Source organism: Lottia gigantea (genome assembly GCF_000327385.1).
Source record: "Lottia gigantea unplaced genomic scaffold LOTGIsca_6, whole genome shotgun sequence".
Classification (NCBI taxonomy): Eukaryota; Metazoa; Mollusca; class Gastropoda; family Lottiidae; genus Lottia; species Lottia gigantea.
Genome location: NW_008710049.1, coordinates 4,198,755 through 4,216,596, shown reverse-complemented (window position 1 = coordinate 4,216,596; position 17,842 = coordinate 4,198,755). Strand labels below are relative to the sequence as shown.

Here is a 17,842-nt window from a genome sequence, read left to right as displayed (position 1 = left end):
CAAGCGATTGGTAAACGGAGACATTCTTCAGCTCATTCTCAAACAAGTTCTAAAGGTGGAAATAGTTCGCGGAGATCCTCACTGAATTCTCAACTTGGTTTCCCAGCTCCACCAGGAACCAACAATGAAAGCAACAAATCATTAAAAAACCATAAGAAGAAGAGACACAAATTTGAAGAAAAGGAAGGAGTTCATTATATAGTTGTTGGTAAATTCAAGGGACATAAATCCATGAAAGTGAAATTAAAACGTGTAAATTGTCAACGAAATTCTGTTAGTGCCACTGAATTTTTAACAAATCCAGACAAATTTCAGAATGGAATGATAGAGATTGCTGCTGAAGGTCAGGAGTGTGATATGTCCTCTTGTGAAGTGACGGATGACGAGGAATTCTCAAAAGACAAACCATTTTGTGCACCACAGTATGAAAGCAGTGATTCCTGCAATTCTTATGATTCAGGCATGATGAGTCGATCAGAAAATCCAAGTTTAAATGTCAGTGAAGTCTCCGATGATGGCATGGAAATATCTGAAAATTCAAAAATGAATAAAACGAAAAACAGAAAAAAACAGAAGTTAACTCGTAATCAAAGATTAGGGGTTGCTTTTCTCACAACTAGAGCAAGAAGAAAGAAAACTCCAAATGGTGGAAAATTAATGAACAGCTTGTCCTTGCTCCATCAAGCAACTTTGGCCAATTTAACAGAAACACCTCCAACTTATTCAGATGAAGCTGATGACCACAAGACAAACTATGAAGATGTGATGATGAAGCTAGCTCTGTTCTCTCCTCCTGATTCAGAGAAGTGTGATAGCTCGCCACCAAACCCACTTTCACCCACAGAATCTGTCAAGGAACTGTGTCCTGTCAAAGCAAAGGACCTGCTCACTGGTGCTAGCCCTGAATACCAAACAGAAACCACACCTAAAGATGTCGAAGAAAAATGTATGCATCCTTTGGAAATTGATGTGAATTCCAAACCACTCGTACGTCCACAAGGGAGTTTTGAAGGTCTTTATGAAACTCCATTGTCAAGTTTGGACAATGCGAAAACTGATGCTCAGTATTCCCCAGGTCATGCATCAGTTGGAAGTTCTGAAAATGATTTCAACACTGGAATGCCAGAATTAAAAGATGAAACTGCTCCAATGGATGTGGAAGAAGACAATGATGACTTTTGGAAGGATGATCGATTCAGCAAGACATCGCAGCCCAAAACTGCAGTAGTCAAATTGGCACCATTATTATTTTCAGACATTTCTAGTGCTGTTGTTCGAAATACTTCTTCGCCCCCAGACCTTGGACCTCCAAATATTCCTAATTTCTCTGGTGTCTTGTCAATCTCTAATGAAAAATCACCACCTCCACCAAATTTAACACCTAATAGATCTCCTAGAACATGTGATACAGATTCTAAGGAAGGTAAAACAAATGAAATAGAAGTGCTGAAACTAATGGCTTACAGACCAAAGTCTAAGTTAACTAAACGGTCTCCTAATTCATATAGTGCAAGCTCAACGTCTCCTAGTGCTCAAAATTCCAGCCCTAGTTCTAAAGATGAAGGTGACTCCAATCAAAATGCTTCAGCATCAAAATTGCCAGAAATTGTAATTGAAAATGCCATTCAGGATGAAAAATCCTCAGAAATTTCAGACCTCCCTTTGGAGATGGAATGTGAAGACAATGCTGATGAGGATAGTGTAAAGGATGTGGACTTACCTAATTCTGAAAACACTAAAACTGTACTTGATACTGCCAAAGTGACTTCTTATTTAAGTGCTCCTTCAAAATTTGTGGCTTCGAATACAAACTCAGAGAAACCTCCAGTGACTTCACGTAATTTATGGACTGATATTACCTGTGCTAGTATTGATGACGTTGGTGACACTAAACCTCAAAAATATAAGAAAAAACATGAAATGTATAACAGTAGTCTAAACCACTCTGAGAATTCAAGTAACAACATTCCCCAAGAATTGAAAAAAGATTCGAACGCAGACAAAAACAGCCCTCCACCAGAGATGGATAACGCCTCTACAGTAACTCTGAATTCTATTGTTATCAAACCTACGAATCTAGCTCCATTACGCTCAAACATCATTGAATCAGCTCAGTCACATGGTCTAACTTTAACCAATCATCAGGAAGCATTCTTCAGTAACCCTGACGATATACCAGAGAGGTCAAGGTCAGTAAATTTTTTATTTTAAAGTATTTTCCCAAAAAAATTAAAATTACTTCTCCAATATAATTGTGCAAGCATGAAATTTGAGATCAATGTTTTTAATATGATTTTCATCCCGCATGAAATTATTTTTTGGACAGACTTCCATTCCAAAAGTAGAATTTTAAGTTGCCAGTTTGTGTCGAATTTTAGTTAATATGCATGACCAAATTGCATGGACAATTTATAGTGTCCATGGCAATGTTATCAAGATAAAACACAATTAGACAGAACTGCTGCCAATCGTTAGTTTGGATTGTTTTACCAATTTTTTCCCAGTTTTCTTTTGCAATCATGAACAGTATAGATAATTATGCCTAGGTTCTGCTTTGGTCACCGTTTTCTGTCCTCTTTTGTACTTTGCACGCTGTTGCTCACAATGATCAGTGGGTCTTGTAATATTTTCTCAAAATATTCTTATGATCACTTAAATGCTTCACCAATGCTTTCTTGTAAAGCTTAGACTTGAAGATACTTGACTTCTAGCCATATTACAGTATATACTAATACTTGTTTAGCTTATTTAAAGCAAATGTCCACCCCTTTCTAAAGAATCTAAAAGTTGGTATAAGTAACATATTTACTTGAAATATGTTGCAGGGAGGTAGGAGGACAAGTGTTAAAGGTTGATTCCAATTCGGTGAGATTTCTTCACTTATTTGGCCTTTTACTTATTTATTCTCATATTTTACCTTCACTTCATTGTGTGTGCTCTTACTGGCTGGGGATAAAAATAAGTTATAAGCATTGTACTGTTTTAATTGTACCATTTTCATCAAAATGGATGGTTTTCACTTTGTAAAAACATGGTGATATGAATGGCATCACAACCAAGTACCATTTTGATTTTACACATTTTATAACCATTGGGATTAGAATGGATGATTCAAATTTTTCTAATTGTACGCTTTTCTTATAACATGGTGAATGGGGTAGGAGAGGCTTCAAACCCATGTACCATTTTGGTTTTACGCTGTTAGTTTAGATCATCCTGATTTTTTCTTTCTTTATAAATGATTTGCAAGGTGAAAGTTTGCAGGGTAATGGTTAACAGCTTTTTTTTTGAAAATTAGTTTATGAATCAAAAGTAAAATCTGATGGACATGGATGTTGTTAAAATGGTTTTTGTGTGTTCAAATCACCTATTTATTCATTTATTTTATTTATTCATTTATTTTATTTATTCATTTTTTTGTGGCCTTTCACATTTCAAATGCATGATTGATTTTATTTGATTGCATTTTTATTTTTGGTGCATATTTCACTTTTTCGTGTGTGCTTCTTTTTTATTATACATGTATTCGGTTTTCATTGGTTATTTATGCTAACAGATTGAGAATAATTTCATTGATTTGTTTTTAAGAAAAATATTCAATAGTTTTGAGTAAACTGATGACAAGTTCAGATTTAAAAAGATTTATAATCTTATCTTAATTCTAACTGAAAGATCTTTTAATGAGTTGATTGAATCATGCCTTTATTTTGCAGGTTCAAGACATGCCAGAATTTCAAACCACATTTGAATCTTTGAAAACTTGGCGAACAATCTTCACAGCGAATTCTAGCGAAAAGTTATTTTCTTCTCAAGAACGGGAAAGTTTGTGGGATAAACTGGAAAAAGATCCACAATTTCGATTTATTTTAACGGAGGACAAAAAACAGATTATAGCGCCATGTCATATGCCTCCTTCAAAATCAAACGTGAAAAAATGGTTGAAAAATAAACTTGGAAAAGTTCTAGACAATAATAAAATAGTGACTAAAATTCCTGATATTGATGAAGTAGAACCGAGAAAAGAGAAAATTGGGATTGTTGATAGGAGTAACAGTATTGAGGAAGATTCGAACACAAAAAGTGAGATTATTTTTACCCCTTTTGACAATTGTGTGGAGGTTTCTACCAGTGAACCGAAGTGCCTTGATCAAGGGAAAGATAACTCATTGTGTCTTGATGAAGGAGAGAATAAGTCTGTGAGTGTTAATGAAAAGAAAGACATTATATTGTGTGTTTGTGATAAAAATGATAACTGTGTGGATTCTAATGAAAGGAAAGATAACTCTGTAGAGTCTGATAATTCAGGAGTGGATAACTCCAAATGTGAATCAGTGTATGAGTACAGTACAGTAGTGGAAATAAGTAAAAATGAAAGTAGCGTTGAAGTTGACACTAGTTTGGATTGTGTCCAGGTTGAAATTTTATCACAAGAAAACCAAAAAAAATCAAATTCTCCAAATGTAGATTCTGAACCTTCTAAAATTATTAAAGTGACTCGATTGAAGCGAACTTTATCAGATGGTGAAATTCTTGACACTTCACGAGAAGAACTTGAAATTTTAAGTCCACCAAATCCAGCCAAAAAACACTGTTCTCGTTGGGACCAAGAAGAAATATCTCCGTCCAAATCAAACAAACTGGATTTTGGTGAGTCTGATTCTTATCTTCATAGTACACCAGTCTCTCGTAGAGCAGACGGCAAAGATTTATTCGAGCCATCTTGTACTCCAATCAGTATTAATAGGGATAAACAGATCACAGGTGATGGGAATATACCAGGCATGTTTGTTACCCCAAAAAGACCCGCTCCCCCTCGACGTCAATCAACAAATACAGAAAATACCTTACGAAGATCAATCCTTACGTCTCAGATGAAGGTAACCTATTTATATCAGCATGTACTAACAGTGCTTTTCTAGACTAACCTAGCCTAGCGAGTAAATACTATCTAACAGTGCATGCCTTCCCCTAACCTAGCCTAGCCTAGCTGGTACTAACAGTGCATGATTTACCCTACCAAGCTAAGCTAGTACTGACAGTGTATGTTCTAGCCTAACCTAACCTAGCTTAGGATGTACTAACAGTATATGCTCCACTCTAACCTAGCCTAGATAGAACGAACACTGCATATCTTACTCTAATCTAGCCTATTACTAACAGTGCATGCTATAAGCTTACCCAACCCTATCTAAGCTTGTACTAATAGTGCATGCTATAAGCTTACCCAACCCTAGCTAAGCTAGTACTAACTGTGCATGTTCTAACCTAAGCTAACCTAGCTTAGGAATGTACTAACTGTATATGCTCCACTCTAACCTAACCTAGCTATTACTAACAGTGCATATCTTACTCTAATATACCCTTGTTCTAACAATTCATTGCCTAAAATAACCTATCTCAGCAAGAACTAACAATGCATGTACTAACCTAACCTAATCTAGTCTTATCTAACAATAACTCAACCTAGAAAGTTAGTCGTTAGCAATCATAGAATGTCTTTGTCCAAACCCAAAACCCTTACTAACAGCATGCACTGTGACTGAATGTTTTTTATTCCACCATTTTGTATACTAATATATACCTATTAAAAGGTATTGGTTCACATTTCACTAACTGTATTACACATAAACATCTTAGAAAACTCTTTTCACATCATGTTAATTAAAATGATCCAGTTGTAAATGTACCTTCCCTTCCATTCACCAAATTAACTATGTTTTGTTTGAAAATTTAGTATTTAGTCCAGTATTAACTGCGGAGTCCTCACTCTATATACAGGTTTTTGTTTTGAATAATTTATATGGAGTTTATGTTTAACTGCAAACAAGACTGTTTCTGCCTTCTGGGCCTTATCAGTGCAGTGCTGATACTGGAGTTGAGGTTTTATATGTATATAGAAATAGAAAAAAAAAGTACATGTATCTGCATCTTATGAAAATTTAATCTAAGGTCATGTCATAAATGTCATTAGAAATGAAAATAATCTGAAGCGAATATTATTGGAAACACTGATTGGTTGAACTAATTGCTTTGGTATTAAGGATTAGGGTGATTGAAATATATTCATTATAAGGCATTGGCACAGGGTTAAGGTTAGAGATTAGGGTGATTGAAAAAATGAGAAAAGCTGTGAGTGATCCAAGTTTTGTGACAATCTTCTTATCAAATATTTTTTATGTTCTTTAAAACATATTTTTGAAATTTTGATCTTATAGAGTCAACTGTTAACACCAGATATGTCTAAACAGAAAACTTCACAAATTGACGGACCAACGCCTAAAAATAGTTTTGGATTTAGAATTACACAACAAAATTTACAGACAGCTAAAGCTCTTCATCAGGTAAGGAAGTCTTTGAGGACTAAATACACACATCCATTTATATCCGAGTATCTACTATCTACTGTCTAATTTCCAGTCAAATGTTTACATCTACATTATAAAGATATACTTTATTATGTTTATCATTTGAGAAATATATTGCATGAAATTTTGCATAGAGATTCTGTAGTTGTCTTTTATTTTTATGTTTGTGTCTACCTCATGGTTGTGAATTCAAAACTGATCCTGATTTTTTATATTTCAGCATCAGTATCTAACAGTAATGAGTATAGAAATCCATGCAGAAACCAGAGGTGAACTTTCACCCAACCCAGAAATGGACCCCATCCAGGTCATCTTTTATTCTGTTTATAATGACGTCCCTGAGTCAGAAGGTCCACAAATAACTACTGGTGCTATCATAGTTGACAAAACATCAGTCCCTAAGAAACGACAGACACCTAAACGAACACCAGAAAAAGGACGTAAAAGAAAGGCGTCCGGAAAGTCACGTTCTGTTTCACCCAAACCAATGTCAAGGTCTCCACAACCGTCAACATCTAAAGCAGACACTTCAAGGTCATCTCCTCCTAGAGCAAGGTCATTATCTCCTCGACCAAACAAAGATTCTCCTTCAACGTCGAAAACATCTCCTAAGAAAAGTCTATTTTCCACTTCTCAAGCTTCATCTTCAAAAGTCAAACCATCTAGTCCTCAGCCATCTACCTCAAAAGAAGATATTACTACCCCAAGATCTCGATGGACTCGAAAAGATGATTCCTCATCAAAGACACCAGGAAATTCGAAAGCCTCTACATCAAAAGTAACACCCAGCTCCAAAGCATCGACCTCTAAAGCAGAACCTGCATCTAGTCCTCAACCATCAACTTCAAAAGCTTCATCACAAACTTTAAATCCAAAAGCATCCACATCCAAAGCTTCATCACAAAGTCCAAAGTCCACTCCAGGTTCTAGTCAAGAGAAGATAACTCCACACAAGCCAACCCTACTGGAGAAATCTGGTATTGATAACCTAGTAATATCTTATGTATCAGATGAACAGGAATTGTTAGATGAATTCATTCAACTAGTCCATAGGTGAGTAGAGAATCTTTTGATTTTAGTAGAGATACTAAACATGTGACCTTATTCAAATGCATTCAAATATTCCAATATCTGGTGGCATAACTAATTAAAAAAATATATTTTCTGCTGGTGTTTTCTCTTATTTTATTTTACAAGCTGTGATATGTTCTCACATATATGTTCCTTCCCTTTGGTCATCAATATTTGATTTTTACCAGGCATCAGATATCAGGCATGTTACTTTCCAAAAATCATCCCAAAATTTCAATACCCAGCTTCATACCTCTTTTAAATTTATCATTTTCATTTTGCTGATCAATAGTATTAGATCATTTTTTGATTTGGAAAAATGTCTCATTAGATTCAGAATATGTCTTCAATTGAATCTCACAATGTATACCTTCTTCTTTTGGTTTTAAGAATTAAAATGACTCAACCTTCTTTATTAGAAAAATGTTAAGTAGACCTTCAATTTAATGATTTTTGTTGATTTGGCCTTGTCAAATATCTTACCAAATACTTTTCACTCTAAATAACAGATTGTTGTCTATATTTTAATTATTGTTGCAATTAACTTTCAGATGGGATCCAGATGTAATGGTAGGATTTGAGATACAGATGTTATCATTGGGATATATTTTACAACGAGCTGCTCATCTCAGTTTAAATATCTGTCCTAGTCTCTCTAGATTACCTGGTAATATTCACATTCTTTTTTTATTTTTTCCAAGATATTATGTTTTAGGTTGTGACAATTCAAGATTCAAGGCAACCTTTTTAAAAAAAAAAGTAAAAAACGTTATCAGGATTTGTACCTATTCCTTGTGCTAGTTTTATGTGTATTGAAACCTGTTTCAAGTCACAATTGTTATTCTCTTGTGATTTTTTGAGGACATTCTTTATCCATAATTGAGGAAATAGTCAGAAAAATCAATTTGCTGTTTATGAAATAACTATTCTTGAGTACATTTCATTATAAAATAAAATGATTTAATAAGTTTTGTTCATGTTTTCACGAAAAACAAAATGTTAAACTGTATACTTCAGGCACAAAGGATGGTAATAGATTTAGTGCTGAGAAAGATCCATGGGGAGCAGATTATAATACAGAGATACATATAGCTGGTAGAATAGTTCTTAATCTATGGAGAGTTCTTAAACATGAGGTAGAGTTTATTTTCGCTTTAATAAGGAATATTTTGCCATTTCATGACAATTAAAATTGGATTACTATTTCGCTTCTTATTTTCTGATACTTTTCATTTCTGTAGTAATATAACTAGATTTCTACCCAAGTCCCATCCTAATGACATTATACTTATCCAATCAAAACTTGTTTTGTAGGACCTGTTTCTTTAAAACAAGGATGAATTGTGGGATAGCTAAGCTATAGCTAATTAATCCTTGTTATTAAGAAATGTTGCTACAAAACATCCTTTACTGGTTAAGAATATTGCCGTTAGATTGGGACTGGAGTAGAATTCTTGATAGGTTTCATTGTAAACATCAAATATCAGAAAAAAAAAAGAAACTTATTCAAATTATAATATATTATTCAAAACTAACTGCACAAACAATACTCTGTCACTAGAGGTTATGCCTGCATTCCTGCGCCTGTGCTTTCGTAACAATACTTAACTGCAATTTTACAACCCAAAATTCCTAGTTAGATTGTTACTAGACAGGTAAATTTATTAGGGCGAAGTGATTTTGCAAGTGAAGTTAACATCAATACAGTTTGATTAGATAATTCTCAATTCCATATATCCAAAGAGACCGATTAAATGTCTGATCTAAGAATGAAATTATTTCCCTTTGTTTACCTTTCAGATAACTCTGAATATCTATGATTTTGAGAATGTAGCCTACCACGTACTACATAGACGTATTCCACTGTATTCCTTTAAATCATTGAGTTCTTGGTTTAATCATAGAACTCATCTATATAGGTATGTTATCATTTTAATATTTAAAATTGAGGGATTCGAGCTCTTTGTTCAATACAGTAGAACATTTTCAATGCGTTGAGTGATATTTTCCTGTCTGCCTTCGTTTCAATAGATAACTGGATTGAAGCCAAAATGTATTGTGAAAACGGTTTTATTGTAACTGAATGTGGGGCTAATAACTTGAGCTTGGAATATTAAAAAAAAATTCTCACTATTCCAGTCAACTCAACTCAGTACCTCAGTGACGTAAATATATAATATATATATGGCATGTTCATGATTCTTTGTATATTGTCAACTTAGATGTTATTATTGTCAAGTGGAGGTATGTGTTAATTCAAGCCTGTTGATTATCTAACATAAAATTTTGATATTTGTAGATGGCGTGTAATAGACCACTATATAACACGTGTTAAAGGTTTACTACAGATTATAGATCAGCTGGATATTATTGGTAAAACTAGTGAGTTTGCTAGAGTATTTGGTATTGAATTCTACGATGTTTTATCACGAGGCTCTCAGGTAAGTCTAACAACTTTTAAGATTGTGGAGGTAAAATATTTGCTTGCACTTTGGGGAAAATATTCAAGGGAGAAGTTCACTTTTAGCTGGAATGAATAGTAATTAAAACCATACAAGACAGATGCATCTATGTCAAGAGGGATGTTTTATGTTTGGTCACATTTTTTGATACTTTGTAAGGAGTCGCAACCAAGGAATAGGGGTGTAGACACCAAATTGTGCATTTCAATTGAAAATTCATTAAGAACTTAAGATTTTAACATAAAAAAATGTTACGCGTGATTACTTGATAATGTTACCTGTATGTGTTTTGAAACGTAGTATGTAATAAAACTAGAAGTAGTATATCCATATAACTTGTGTTCTTAATAAAAGAACTTCTTTGGTTTCTTGTGATTTATTTGGTTGGAACATAATTTCAAACTGTCAGATAACCAGCTTGTACATCTCATTAAGTTTGTTTGCTGTATTTGTTACTTACTGTTGTCTAATAATTAAAAAACAACCAATTGAAATTTATTCTTTATTCTCTTATAATTTTAGTATCGAGTGGAATCTATGATGTTACGTCTGGCAAAACCCATGAACTATATCCCAGTATCCCCCAGTGTTCATCAACGAGCCAGAATGAGGGCACCAGAATGTATCCAATTAACTCTAGAACCTGACTCGAAATTCTACACCAATCCTGTAGTAGTCTTAGACTTCCAGTCTTTATATCCCTCTATAATGATAGCATACAACTACTGTTTCTCTACTTGTATGGGTAGACTTGATTTACTAGCCAAAGCACAGTAAGTAGACAATTCAATTTCTTAAGTTAACAAGAAGGCAATGTCTTTTCAGTTCTGAGTTTTTGCTTCAGATATTTTTATTTAGGAACCTGTATTTAGTAATTAATTCTACCATCAAATGTGCTGATTTTAAAATGGGGATTAAAATTTAAAAACTTCTATGTTACATGAAAAGTGCTCAATGACATCCAGGTATTAGACAGAGTTCGTGATAGCTTGACACTGTAAGGATCAATTATAATACCAATATACAGTAGTAGATGTAATTAGTAACTAAAACTTATACATTGACTATTTCAGTGAAGGACAATATGAATTTGGTTGTACCTCATTACGACAGTCTCCCTCAGTTATTAGGGTGAGTAGTATCTTTCTCTGGGGCCAATTTTACAAAAAATTAAGTAATATATGATTTGAATATTCTGATCGTCTGATTGCTTGATCAATAAAATCAAATTAAAATTTTTATTTATTTACCAAAAAGATCAATGTATTTTATATAATCTTAATATGATTCTTGACCAATAGTTAAATCTTAAAAGCCATCTCTGTGTGCTGAGGCCTTCTTTTGACTCTATATAAAAGGGCAAATTTGTATGGAATAAATTTTCTAAGCTCTACATTTTGGCATAGTATGAATATGCATCACTCTTGTAACAAGTTATATATTTGATTACAGAAACTAGAAGATGATATAACTATATCACCTAATGGTTGTTGTTTTGTAAATCAAGATGTTAGAAAGGGAATAATATCCAAGTATGTGAAATTACCTTATTAAATGTATTGCTTTAACAGTCTTCAGTCTAGTGCAGACTTTAGGAAAGCTGATAGTATCTGTGATGCCTATGATAAAATTGTGAGTGATCAGATAATATTGGACATCAAATGGTGCCATAATGGACCATGTTATTGAATGCACAGCTATGTGTTCGTAGAGAGAGTAAACCCTCTTGTCAGTGTTTTTATTTTTTCTAAAGATTTTTATCATAATTTGTTTAATCTATTTACAGAATGGTAGAGGAGATATTAAATACAAGAATTATGGTGAAGAAAGCAATGAAAAGTTATAAAGATGATAAGGTATTGAACACTGTTTGTAAAATCTATACAAGAACTTCAAAGTATGAAGAATTATGATTTAAAAATTTTGAACATTACTTTGAATCCATTTATACAAGAAAAAAATTATACATTGTTCACATCTCTACAAAATATGAAAATATATGTACATATAATGATTCTTACATTCTTAAAATATTAAAAAAGTTATAAAATATGCTATCCGAGAAAAAAATGATTCGACAGAATTGATATTTAATTTTCAGGCCCTGTATAGAATGTTAAATGCCAGACAACTTGGTTTAAAGTTGATAGCTAATGTTACCTATGGTTATACTGGAGCCAATTTCTCCGGTAGAATGCCTTGTATTGAGGTGAGTTAATTAAGTTTTAATTAAATATCATATCAATAATTTGGGAAAGTTGTCAATGTTTTCAATATGAGTATATTATTATACTTTTGATTTAAAAGACTTATCAAAATTATAAAGGGTTCAGTTATATAATCTGAAATAGTGGCCAGGGGTGGGCCAGTTTTTAAAAGCAGTAATTGTTGTAAAGGTAGAAAATCGTATTGCAACTAGATTCCTCTATTGATTATACATTTTTGAAAGTATGTAAAAGTGATATACTGCTGAAAATCATAATTTCTGTTGGAAAGTGCCATGTATATTAGAAAAGCAATTGTTTATTGTATACAGGTAGGAGACAGTATAGTACGTAAAGCAAGAGAATCATTAGAAAGATCTATTAAGCTAGTAGAAGAAACACCAAGATGGGGAGCTAGAGTTGTTTATGGTGATACTGACAGGTAATTGATAATGTGCTTTATAGTAACAGATCCCTGGCAATTATTGATTCATATTGCTCATATCTGGTCAGTAATACAATCTAAGATAGCTGACATTGAAAAATGTCTGAATGTAAAAGAATATGTAGCAACAAATATTGAAACCTAGTTTATTTCATCATGCTGATAACTGTGATACAATATTTCATATTAAAAAAGTTCTCAGGTAGAATTTGTGCTGCATTCCAGTGTCTTCAATCTTTTTGTGTTTTTTTTTCAGTTTATTCATAGAAATGAAGGGTAAAAGTAAAGATGAAGCGTTTGTTATTGGACAAGAAATAGCTGATACAATCTCTAACATGTTCCCTAAACCAATGAAACTAAAATTTGAAAAGGTAGTTTTTACATTACATTGAAATTTGGCTCATCCTCTGCTGTCAACACTTGTTCTGATGTAAAAAATATTTTATGGGAATGAGGAATAAAGTTTGCCACTTACTGGCAAATTCAATAGATTTGATTCAAAGTATCCTATATTATGTATCTATGCTGGGCAACTAGATACAAGACTGAAAGCAAAACTCTAGATCTTTCATTTGTAAGATTCACTGAAAGCCTTAATGTTTAATGACTCAGACCGAAAAATATGTTAAAAAGTTACAACAGAAAATGGGAATCTATTTGGGTATATCATATCATCTATCCACTTCCAGGTATACCTACCATGTGTTTTACAAACTAAGAAACGTTATGTAGGGTTTATGTATGAGACCAGAGATCAGAAAGAACCAGTGTTTGATGCTAAAGGTATAGAAACTGTCAGAAGAGATAACTGTGGGGCAGTATCTAAGGTAAGGTTTGATTATCTTTGAAGATCACTGGATTATTGCCCTTGATTTTGTGATAACATAATAACACAATGGTGATAATTTTAAAATGTATGGAATCAACTGGTTGTTCAATAAAACTAGTTGGAACATAGTTCAAAACACATTCCACATATGCTGTAAAAGAAATAATAGATGCGGACTAAATTAAAAATAACGGACCCTGTTCAGAACTCACCAATCGAGTGCTATGATATATTTGCTTGTGAAGGAGATAAAGACAATTTTGACCACCTTTTGATTCCAAGATTGATTTTGAAATGGAATTTTGATATTGTCATAATTTGTCTTCAAAGGTTTCTTAACTTATAACTTAGCTCAGGTTTATATTCTATAATCTGCCATGTTATTGATTTATTCTATTTGTAGATTCTAGAGAGATGTATTAAGATATTATTTACTAGTAAAGATATATCTCAAGTTAAACAGTTTGTTATAAGACAATGTCAGAAATTATTAGAGGGTAAAGTTAGTCTACAGGATTGTGTATTTGCTAAAGAATATCGTGGAATGGCAGGCTATAAACCTGGTGCCTGTGTTCCTGCTTTACAAATAGCTAGGTAAGAACTTTGATCGAGTTTGTAGCCGTAGTGGCTCAGTGAGTTCAACACTAATCTGAAGGTCCAGGGTTCAATCACAGCATAGGTTGAGTTCCTATTCTGATTCATCTATCTGTCATATATACAATAATGCATCAATTATGATTGATACGAGGTGGGTTAATGATCACTCATCTGAAATTTAAATCCTAGAGGAATATGCATAGTTTACTGCTTTCAACTTATGGATTATCATGGATTTAATTTTCTGCTTTTGATAGTATTCATGCAATTCACATTAAAAATGTAAGATAAAGTATTGGAAAAGTGTTTGACAATTTATACATTTAAAAACTTTTTCAGAAAAAGATTGAAATTTGACCCAAGATCTGAACCTAGAACAGGAGAAAGAGTACCATATATTATAGTTTACGGTACTCCAGGATTACCGTTGATACAGCTAGTTCGAGAGCCACGAGATATGATAAAAGACCCTACATTGCGACTCAATGGTACTTACTACATCACCAAACAAATATTACCTCCCTTGAATAGACTCTTCTCTTTACTGGGAGTTGATGTCTTCATGTGGTGAGCATTTTTATTTCTTCTTTATTATTTTGTTGCCACATTTTTATGTTGACATTTGACTTATAGATAATATTGTTTGACATAATGACTCGATATTGCCCTTCAAGTATTTTAATGATGTGAAGAAACAGATGTCTGATATTGAATTTGATAAGTGCTGTGGATTGCTGACAAATGTGATATAGTATCAGCTGGTAAAGAAAAAATTGAACAACTTTACACTTGAACTGGTAATATTCATATATATTATATTATAATATTATATGATATAGGTATTATGAAATGCCCAATTTAAGCTACTGTTAGTATATTAATTGCAATTGAAGCAGATGTCCAATTTTGAATTTGAATTTTGAATTTTTATGGATAGCTGAAAAGAGCTCTATCAGCTGGTAAAGCAAATTTAAACTATTTAATGTATATGTTTTATAATACAGGTATAATGAAATGCCCAAGGTAATCAGAATAGTGCCACAATCTGTTACTGGAGCGGAGTCTAAAAAGGTGAGTGATGCGTGATTTATTTCTGTGTACGGCTGACTGCATGCTTTGAATTGTTTAGTATGTGCCTATTGTCTTTAATTTTTTTATTTTATAAGATGAGATGGATTCACAAATTTATCTGTTTAGAGAAAACCAAAATATTAATCAAGCAATGGGTGCTCCTTTGTGTCAATCAAATTAGGGTTGTAAGTGTCATCACTTTACTGAACATTGAAAACTTTTAAGAGAGGCTGGTGATATTAACATTTTATAGTAATTAGAATCTTAATCACTTTGAGTATATCATTTATTTCAGGGTACAATATCTCAATATTTTGCTACTTCTAACTGTCCTGTCTGTGATGAACAAACTAAACAAGCTATCTGTAAGAAATGTATGAACGACCCTCAAACAACTACAGTAGTATTATCATCTAGAATACAACACTGGGAACAGATCTACTCTAAACTAACTCAGGTAGGTGATGTTAATATATAATCTTCAGCTGGAACTTTCCAGCCTTTGTATTTGTAACAACTTTTATTTGTGCCATTTCAATTTCTCATCAGACATTTGAGATCAATATTATCACTACAAGCACGCAAGCGAAAAACCAGCATTGTGTGTATGATAATCTTAGTCATGTCTTTTTTTGACCTTCAAAAGGTAATGTTAATTGCAACCTGATGCAGGATCCTCGTTTCGAAAAGAGCTACAGTTAATTCAGAATAAGTTTCGTCATATGTTAGCATAAAAAACCTTAGAAATTTCCTTTCAATCAAGTTGCATAATTTGTGCTAATCAGAGTGAACTTTATATTTATGATATTGTAGAGAAAAACCTTATCTTCATATATTGTAGGTTTGTTCATATATTTTAGGTTTGTTCTTATATTGTAGGTTTGTTCATATATTGTAGGTTTGTTCTTATATTGTAGGTTTGTTCTTATATTGTAGGTTTGTTCATATATTTTAGGTTTGTTCTTATATTGTAGGTTTGTTCTTATATTGTAGGTTTGTTCATATATTTTAGGTTTGTTCTTATATTGTAGGTTTGTTCATATATTGTAGGTTTGTTCTTATATTGTAGGTTTGTTCTTATATTGTAGGTTTATTCATATATTGTAGGTTTGTTCTTATATTGTAGGTTTGTTCATATATTGTAGGTTTGTTCTTATATTGTAGGTTTGTTCATATATTTTAGGTTTGTTCTTATATTGTAGGTTTGTTCATATATTGTAGGTTTGTTCTTATATTGTAGGTTTGTTCATATATTGTAGGTTTGTTCTTATATTGTAGGTTTGTTCATATATTTTAGGTTTGTTCTTATATTGTAGGTTTGTTCATATATTGTAGGTTTGTTCTTATATTGTAGGTTTGTTATACGTGTATGGGATGTCAAGACAATAAACAACCGTGTATCTCTCTAGATTGTCCTATATTATTCCGTCGTCTACAAGCTAGTCAAGATAATCTACGTGGAGATAAACTTCGACAAGACATGACTAAAATGTTGGATTTTTAACCAGTGGTTATTGCTATTTGACATGGATGAGTCATTTTGGTTTGTGTTTTTAAATCTACATCTTGAATATTAGTGAGGCTGTGAAATGATGGTTTCTGCTTGTGAAAGTCAACATAAAATGTGATTTTACTATAGATAAAATGTACAAATGTTTTAGAATTTAAAGAGAAAGGCCATATTTTCATTAACAAATGAATAGCTTACATTACCTTGCTGCAGTCTTTATAAATGGTTCTTAATGTACTAGAAATCATTGTTAAGTTAAGTTATGTTTATTTAACACCAAAGATATTAAGAAGTTTCTGAATACAATGCCTTATAAAATGATCTTCCAATATAAACATCTCGTAGATCTCAACATGCTCAATAATTATAAGGTATATGTATATTTAGTATTAGACAACCATACTGGGAAAATATCAGTCAACTGTTTATTGCTGTGTTTTTACACATATGACATGAAAATTCAATATAGTACAGGTAGAATAAATGGTAAGTACAAATAGGGCCCCTATTATAGGGGTCTGTCGTGCATTTGAACTTTCTACTTGTTCTACCTTGTAAAATAAGAGGCTGTTCATTGTGAGTGGTTTGGAATGTTATGTGCATGGTTATTTTTCACATACTATATATCTTCTATTAGTTCAGATTTTAATGATGTAAGCCAGTGAGGAACTTGTTACCAAAAGCTAAATTGGTATTAGACGAAGTGCCTTGTGTTTTCATACATAGAAAATTCGATCTAGAACCATAGATAAAGTATTAATAAAGGAACACAATATAATGGTATGCTACTCCTGAATTTTATTGTACACAAAACTAAGGACTTTTTACCACAAAATTGTGTTTCGTTATTTAATGTGATCTCAACACCAAAATGTTGCTTATGTGAAACAAATTACCCCATTCAATGAATGATTCATGATTTATTCTTAAGTACTTTAATCATTAACAATCAAAATATCTATCAACAGAATGGCATTTGATTTGGATTTAAATGTCAATAATGTTGAGAATTTTGAAAATATCTTATTTAATAATGCCTGAACTTTCAAAATCAAACTATTTAATAGCACAATGGTGTTAACTTTTTTATTTAACATTAAAAATGATACTGATTTTGAGGAGGGGTCGTTGTGTTTGTTATTTCATCCTTTTCACTTGGCATTTAATTAAAAATGATATTGCTGATATTTACTATTTCTGATGAAGCAATCCCGGAACATAGAATACCTCTATTGCTATCAATCAATCAACACATAAAGTGTTTTATGTATTGTAATCGTCAAATCTG

At 32.5% G+C, this 17,842-nt stretch overlaps 1 protein-coding gene across 1 annotated transcript; it reads left to right on the top strand.

The window, feature by feature from the left end:
• Positions 1-6,236: 6,236 nt before the first annotated feature.
• On the top strand, positions 6,237-16,548 carry LOTGIDRAFT_107156 (hypothetical protein; the record flags this gene model as incomplete). The annotated part of the gene is made up of 20 exons (XM_009063989.1): positions 6,237-6,341; positions 6,586-6,759; positions 7,279-7,418; positions 7,988-8,103; positions 8,454-8,572; positions 9,237-9,355; positions 9,736-9,877; positions 10,421-10,671; positions 10,972-11,029; positions 11,351-11,430; positions 11,685-11,754; positions 12,000-12,107; positions 12,435-12,544; positions 12,804-12,921; positions 13,237-13,374; positions 13,780-13,970; positions 14,313-14,540; positions 14,978-15,044; positions 15,340-15,501; positions 16,399-16,548. The coding sequence occupies 20 exons, from the start codon at positions 6,237-6,239 to the stop codon at positions 16,546-16,548; spliced, it is 2,646 nt and encodes an 881-aa protein (XP_009062237.1).
• Between the last annotated feature and the right edge of the window lie 1,294 nt (positions 16,549-17,842).